This window comes from Otolemur garnettii, unplaced genomic scaffold (assembly GCF_000181295.1).
Source record: "Otolemur garnettii isolate 467f Iridium unplaced genomic scaffold, OtoGar3 scaffold00032, whole genome shotgun sequence".
Taxonomy (NCBI): Eukaryota; Metazoa; Chordata; class Mammalia; order Primates; family Galagidae; genus Otolemur; species Otolemur garnettii.
In genome coordinates, this window is record NW_003852427.1 from 1,329,895 (window position 1) to 1,337,652 (window position 7,758).

Sequence of the window (7,758 nt, forward strand, 5' to 3'; positions counted from 1 at the left end):
AGGCTGAGGCAGGAGACTCGCTTGAACCTAGGAGTTGGAGGTTGCTGTGAGCTGTGATGCCACAGCACTCTACCCAGGGGGATAGCTTGAGGCTCTGTCTCAAAAAAATTAAATAAATAAATAAATAAATAAAATAAAAACAAAAAATAGAAAAACCAATTGGGTATTACGGCAAGTGCCTGTAGTCTCAGCTACTTGGGAGGCTGAGGCAGGAGGCTCTCTTGAGCCCAAGAGTTTGAGGTTGCTGTGAGCTATGATGATGCCATGGCACTCTACCCAGGCTGAAAGAGTGAAACTCTGTCTCAAAACAAAGCAAAACAAAACACCACTGTGTATGAACCCCTATGCAACCAAGAAAGAGAGTCACTCAAATGCAGCTTAAGGGTAGTGGGGAAAATGGGGTCCCTGGTTCTGTTCAACATTCTTCTCACTAGTAGGCCTCTTAAACAAGGAATGCCATATTACTGTGGGCAACAGAATCAATAAAAACTCAAGGAAAAGGAGCCACTGTTTAGGGCTCAATCCACAGAACAGACCCAAGAGAGGGATAGGGTAATGCAAGAAAAAGCCCATAACCCAATCCCACCCTCAAGGGCTGTGGAACCTTGGCAAGGCTGCTAATCTCTCTGAACTCAAATTCTTCATATGTAAAATGGGGCTCACAAAGCCCAGCACCCAGGGAGCTGGCAGGTAGAAGCAAGATGCAGATCTAGACAAAGTTGTGCTGTCCTTGGTGTGCTCTCCTCCCCAGCACACACCTCCTTAATAGAAACTTGGCCCTCTCAGCTCACAACCTAGTGCTTGGACAGGACATCTCCTCTTACCCAGCTGTTTCTTGTTGAGACTGAAGTCCACACAGGTAACTGCATCTCGGTGGCCCTTAAAATGCCTCTCCAGCGAGGGATCCTCCTGGGGGAGAGCCATGATCAAATGTGTGAAGCCTGGGTGAGGAAGGGGCTTTCCCGGGGCCAAGACTCTTCCTACAACAGCCAGGAGGCGTTAAAAATGCTCAAGGCATGCTCTTATATAAAGAAAATCTTAAAAGATCCACTAAAAACTATTAGAACTAATAAATGAGTTCAACGTTGCAGGATACAAAATCAATTCACAAAGATCAATTGTATTTCTATACATTAGCAATAGGCATTCCAAAAATAAAAGTAAGAAAACAATTCTACTTATGATACATAAAGAATAAGACACCTGGGAATAATTTAACAAAATAAGTGCAAGACTTGTACAGTGAAAATGACAAAATATCACTGAGAGAAATGAAAGAGGACCTAAAAAATGGAACATCTCATGTTTATGGACTGGAAGACATAATATTAAAACGCAATAATCCCCATATCAGTCTAGATTAAATTCCTGTTAAAATCCAAGGTGCCCTTTTTACAGAAATTGACAAGCTAGATCCTAAAATTCATATGAAAATGTAAGATACCCAGAAAAAAAAATCTTTAAAAAAGAATAACAACAAACAAACAAAAATAGCCACTGTGGAAAAGTTTGGCAGTTCCTCAAAAAGTTAAACTGAGAGTTAGCAAATGATCCAGTAATTCTAGGTAAATACCCAAAAGAATTAAAAACGTGGTTCACACAAAAACTTATATACAAATGGTCACAGCAGCATTATTCTTAGTAGCCAAAAAGTGAACAAACCCAAATGTCTATAAACAGATAAATGAATAAACCAAAGGTGGTATATCCATACAACAGATTATTAGCCATCAAAAAGAATGAAGTACTGATACAAACTGCAACATCATGAGCCTTGAAAACATTATGCAAAGTGAACGAAGTCAGGCATGAAAGGCCACATTTGGTCTGATTCCATTTGTACGAAAAGCTCAGGCTGGGCACGAGGCCTGGCACGGTGGCTGACACCTATAATCCTAGCACTCTGGGAGGCCAAGGTGGGTGAATTCCTTGAGCTAAGGAGTTCTAGACAATCTGAGCAAGAGTGAGACTACCTCTATAGTAAAAAAAAAAAAAAAAATACAAAACATTAGCTGGACATTGGGATGGCCACCTGTAGTTCAGGAGGCTGAGAAATTTGCCTAAACCCAGGAATTCAAAGTTGCTGTGAACGCGGCTGATGCCATGGCACTCTAGCCTGGGTGACAAAGCGAGACTATCTCAAAAAAAAAAAAAAAAAAAGTCCAGAATAATCAAATCTATAGAGACAGAAAGTAGTGATTTATGATTGCGAAGGATTAAGGGAATGGGGAATGGGAAGATATGGAGTGACTATGATGATTATTAAGTGTAGGTTTCTCTTTGAAGAGATGAAATGTTCTGAAATTAGATACTGATGACAGGTGCATAACTCTCTGAGTATATTAAAAACCACTGAAATGGCCACCCCGCACCCCAGCCAGCTAGCGTCCTTTGTGCCTCTCGGCCCAGACTTCAGGAGACCTCACCAAAATGCCATGTCAGATGGAGAATGCCATGGAAACCATGATGTTCATGTTTCACAAATTTGCTGGGGATAAAGGCTACTTAACAAAGGAGGACCTCAGAGTGCTCATGGAGAAGGAGTTCCCGGGATTTTTGGCAAATCAAAAAGACCCAGACTCTGGCCTTAGACAAAATAATGAAGGACCTGGACCAGTGCTGAGATGGCAAAGTGGGCTTCCAGAGCCTCTTTTCCCTAGTTGTGGGCCTCACCATCGCGTGCAACGACTATTTTGTAGTACACATGAAGCAGAAGGGCAAGAAGTAGGCAGAACCAAGCAATTAATCTGCCCTGAAAAGTGTTCTCTCAAAGGATTGCTTTAAACATCAGCCCCACAGCTTCTCCCTATATAAGGATTTCATGAGCAGATCAGGATCCTTAGAATATATACAAATAAAATCTAACTCCCATTTGTCAAGCAGAGAAGAAAAAGTTAATTAAATGCCAGATGAGCTTTTGTTTTTTACATTGTTTGCATTCCCTTGCCCTCAATAAACATAATCCTATTTTTAGTTCCAAAAAAAAAAACAACCCACTGAACTGTACACTTTAACAGGTGAATACAGCTGGGCGCAGTGGCTCACACCTACAATCCTAAAACTCTGAGATGTCAAATCAGGAGGATCATTTGAGCCCAGGAATTTGAGGCTGGCAGTGAGCTATGATGTTACTGCACTCTATTCAGTGCAATGAAGCAAGACACTATCTCAAAACAAGAAATAAAAAATGCATTTATGACACATGAACCTCTCAATAAAGTTATTATTTTAAAAGCTCAGAGAGAGAAACTAGGAGCCCTTCAGCACCACCCCCATCTCAGGAATCAGATCCCATCATCTCAATCCCACCAACGACTGATCAGCGAACCCACAGGTCAACTCTGGACAGGCCCCTGGTGAGATCACCATCACCTCCACTATACCTAACATCTGAGAAACAGCAGGGCCATTCAGGACACTGCTTAGGAAGACACTAGACAGAATACTCCAGAGACACACTTGAGCCAACAACAGCTCATGTCTTGGCATCTACCTCTCAGATGTACCTCATCTCCCCTCTACCCCAGACATCAGAAACTTCAAAGAAGCATTATGGGCTGGGTGTGATGGTTCATGCCTGTAATCTTAGCACTCTGGGAAGTTGAGGCAGGTGGATTGCCTGAACTCACAAGTTTGAGATCAGCCTGAGCCAGAATGAGACCCTCTCTCTAAAAATAGCTGAATGTCCGTGGCAGGCACCTGTAGTCCCAGCTACTTGTGAGGCTGAGGCAAGAAAATCGCTTAAGCCCAAAGGTTTGAGGTTGCTGTGATTTGTGATGCCAAGGCACTCTAGTGAGGATAACAAAGTGAAACTATCTCAAAAAAAAAAAAATAGCATTATGGGTGCTCCGGAGAGCCCAAAGGCTCCTCTTGGAAAAAGATGTCACTGGGGCAAAGCAAAGCCACTGCCACCCCATAAAGCTGTTAACTAGAACAAAGGTTCTATGGCTCTGTGCCCAGCTCCACCCCAAATACACCTGCCTGAGTTCCCCTTTCAACAACAGAGAGAGTGGTAGTTGGCAGAGAGCCCCTAACAGAGCAGTACCTGCCCCACTCAGCCTCCAGCCCTCACCCGAGACTCTTGAACGAACAAGGTAGGAGAGTGCTTGCCTGCCTCTAGGCTCAGTGGGCAGAAGCAAGTTCAGGTCCACCCCTTACTAGTGGGCCCCTTGGTATCTCCCAACACTCTCTCCCCTCTGTAGCTCTCTGCAAATGGGCCTCATCTCCCTTAACAGTGGCTTATATGTCGGGAGAGGGGGCAAGGTTACAGGGTGAATACCAAACTGGGGGTCAAAAATATTGACCCTCTGCCTAAGTCCTCAGATGCCTAAGGAGGCCACAGGCTACCACCCAGCATCCCTGACTCTCCACCCATCCAGAGGGTTGGGCCGGTTCAAAACGACCTCCCAAAATGACCGCTTTGAAGTGTTCCTCTCTGGTCTCTGGAGAAGCCTAGAACTCAAACAGGGCGGCCCCGCCCAGGTCACACTGCAGGCCTGGGCCATCCCAAGGATCCCAGTACCTGCTGTTCCCCCAAAGGAGCGGGATGTACCCTCGACAAAACCCCACACAGTCACCCACTGTTCAGAATGAGGAGACAGACTACAGAGGCCCGACAATGGTCGCAGGTCACACCTAGGTTGGGACATACTCGTATCCTCCCTGCTAAGGTGCAAACCCTAGAGGAGGGGACTTGTTCGCCCCAAAAGCCCCGCACAGGGCCTGGCAACCAGGGGCGATCAGTTAAGTGCTCTGGCTCAGCGCCCTCCACAGGACAGTAAACGGGGCTTGAGGGAACTGCCCTGCACCCGGCGCTCCACCCGCCCCTCTCACAGCGGTCACTCCGGCCGGCCAGGCGCCCACTGTCCCAGCGTGGAGCCTAAAGCCCGGGGGCCGGCAGTGGCAGGGACTTACCGGGCAGGGAGCAGCCATGACGGAACTCGAGGCGCCACAGGCGCCAGAAGAGCCCGAGGCCTCCGCAACAGCCGTTACAACCAGTTCAGTTTCCGCGCCCCCAACGGCAGCCAATAGCAACGCGAACCCCGCGCCACGTCCCGCCCACCGCAATTAAAGGAGACGCTCCTCAGCTTTTTACCCCCGACCAGAGGCAGTGCCGTGTGACCGGTACCGCGACCTCCGAGCCCAGCTCTGCCCGGCCAGTCAACCCACAGACGCCGCCGCCAAAGCCTTTTGTCTCCCCTCACTCATTCCTCCTGAGAAGTTAAAAAGGCCAGGATAAGCGTTCGCCCCACCAGCCCATGGCCTGGCTAACGTAACGGCGAGCGCAGCCTTCTGGGAAACGTAGTTCCACGCCGTCCACTCCCCTGAGTCTGGAGGATGGTGGGACTACATTTCCCAAGAGGTAGGCGGAGCTTACCATTGACCCGAAGTCCTTAGGATCCCGGAAGCGGTGAACACGTGGTCACTATGTTTGTGTTCCCTTAAAGCACCTACGCTCGCCAGCGCAGCCAGGTTTTCGAGCAAAACACCATTAAGAACTAATTATTCGCCCCTCCGGAACTCTTTAAATGGTTAGCTCCTCCGAACGCTCTTAAGACAAAAGTCTACTTAAAAGAAAAAAAGAGTCACTTGGAATCACAGCCATAGACTGGAGAGATCTAGGTTCGAGTCTTAGTTTTCGCCTCGATTTGCTGTGTGATCTCAGGAAGAAAGCCTCTGCTTCTGTGGGCCGGTTCCCCCATTTGTGATAAAAGGGAGTGTGATGCCGCCCGGCCCTCTCAGGACCGACCCTTCAATACTTTTAAATGTTTAAAAGGAGGTGGCAATCCAGGGGCCTGGCCACCAGAGGCCGTCCCTACTCACTTCGCAGTCGAAAGGCCCAGACTGTCGTAGAATTTTCCACTACCCCTCCTCAATACAGGTATCTTCCAAACCCGCAGCTGACTCGCGCTGGATGTTTTGCAAGATTTAGGAACCTTTTACCGCCTCGCTCCTGGGTAAGCCAACTTGGCCAGGCTGGGACACTGATAACAATCTGGTCAGGCCCCGAGGTTTCTTACAACGTATCAAGATCTGACACTGTGTCCCTGGATCTGCAAAAGAAAATCGGGTTCAGTAAACTCAGAAACTGGCACATGGCAGGCAACTGGCATGTGGAGGAGCTTTCTTTCATTTGAACTTGGAGGGCTTAAGGCCAGACACAAGAGACGTGATTTGGCATAAAATTAATTCCTTGATATTAGAACTATTCAGATTAATTTAACTTAAAAACCAGGAAATTGTCCTTGTAACTATGACACACCCTGAAATTGTTCAATACTATTCGTAAGACAATTTTCAAGTCTTCCTACCAACATTCATGTCTTATTCAGCTCTCTTGCCTGCCAGTCAAACATGTAAGGGGGAAATTTAAAAAGAAAAAAGAAATTAACTACAGAAAAACCCATCCATTAAGTTTAAGGTTTCTTTTATTGTTGAGTGGTAGTTTTGGTTTTTGATTTTGTTTTGTTTTTGTCAATTTTAGCATTGGAACACCCTGGTCTACAGGAGCTTGTAATTTAAAAGATTGAATTTAGAAAACCTCATCTATAAAATGGTTTTCAAATGTCAGGTTTGCTCAAAGTGAGTCACTGGAAGATTTTACTTGTCCTCCCTAATCCTTACAGATCATTCATTCTGTCGTTACTCCTACTTACCAAGGAGGAGGAACTGGGGATGCCTCACCCCCTTTTGCCCATTTCAACCCAGAATCTGCTGCTAGTACAACTTGCATAAAACCAAGATCAGTGCCTCTACTTCCTAAGTGGGCAGGTCCCCTATCCCAGTGTCACCTCCATTAGATTCAACTCCATTTCTGACCCAGCCTCCATACTGTGGCAAAGCTCAGTTTCAGAGGAGGCTCAGTGTTGGGGCGACCTTCATGTTGAGGAAATCTTTTTCTTTCTTTTTTTTTTTTTAATTTGAGGTTGATGTGAGAGTACAAACCACTGGGTTACAATATTTGCATATGTTAGGTAGAGTCCCTCTTATAATTGTGTCCTGCACCCAAAAGGTGTGTCAATACCCTTACATTGTATCCATTAAGTGGGAACACCCCAATTTCTCACCCCTTTTTGTCTCTTCCCCCTTCCTCTTTCCCTCTCCCCCCAACTTGAATTGAGTTTTTCTCCAATATGGGCATGTATTCGATAGTCTACTGGCTTCATATTAGTATTGAGTACACTGGATATTTACTTTTCCATTCTTGTGATACTTTACTAAGAACAATGTGTTTTACCTCCATCCAGGTTAATACAAAAGATGTAAAGTCTCCATCTTGGGCGGTGCCTGTGGCTCAGTGAGTAGGGTGTCAGCCCCATATACTGAGGGTGGTGGGTTCAAACCCAGCCCTGGCCAAACTGCAACAAAAAAATAACCAGGTGTTGTGGTGGGCACCTGTAGTCCCAGCTACTTGGGAGGCTGAGGCAAGAGAACCTAAGCCCAAGAGCTGGAGGTTGCTGTGACCTGTGATGCCATAGCACTCTACTAAGGGCGACAAAATGAGACTCTGTCTCTTAAAAAAAAAAAAGGTCTCCATCTTTTTATGGCTGCATAGTATTCCATAGTGTACATATGCCACAGTTTGGTAATCCATTCCTGGGTTGATGGGCATTTAGGTTGTTTTGAAATTTTGGCAATTGTAAATTGAGCTGCGATAAACAGTCTAGTGCAAATGTCCTTATGATAAAAGGATGTTTTGGCTCGGCGCCTATAGCTCAACCGGCTAAGGCGCCAGCCACGTACACCTAAGGTGGCGGG

General features: G+C 46.1%; 1 protein-coding gene and 1 pseudogene across 2 annotated transcripts in view; one reads left to right on the top strand and one right to left on the bottom strand.

The window, feature by feature from the left end:
- The window catches only part of POC1A (POC1 centriolar protein A), a 91,140-nt gene extending 86,132 nt beyond the window's left edge, over positions 1–5,008 (bottom strand). For both annotated transcript variants that reach the window (XM_012804926.2, XM_023513059.1), the window contains exons 1-2: positions 4,915–5,008; positions 825–980 (exon numbers count right to left, since the gene is read on the bottom strand). In XM_012804926.2, the coding sequence (XP_012660380.2) occupies positions 825–924 (100 nt within the window). In that variant the 5' untranslated portion in view covers positions 925–980; positions 4,915–5,008. The remainder of the gene's footprint in view (positions 1–824; positions 981–4,914) is intronic.
- LOC100945889 lies at positions 2,199–2,854 on the top strand (annotated as a pseudogene).
- Positions 5,009–7,758: the final 2,750 nt, after the last annotated feature.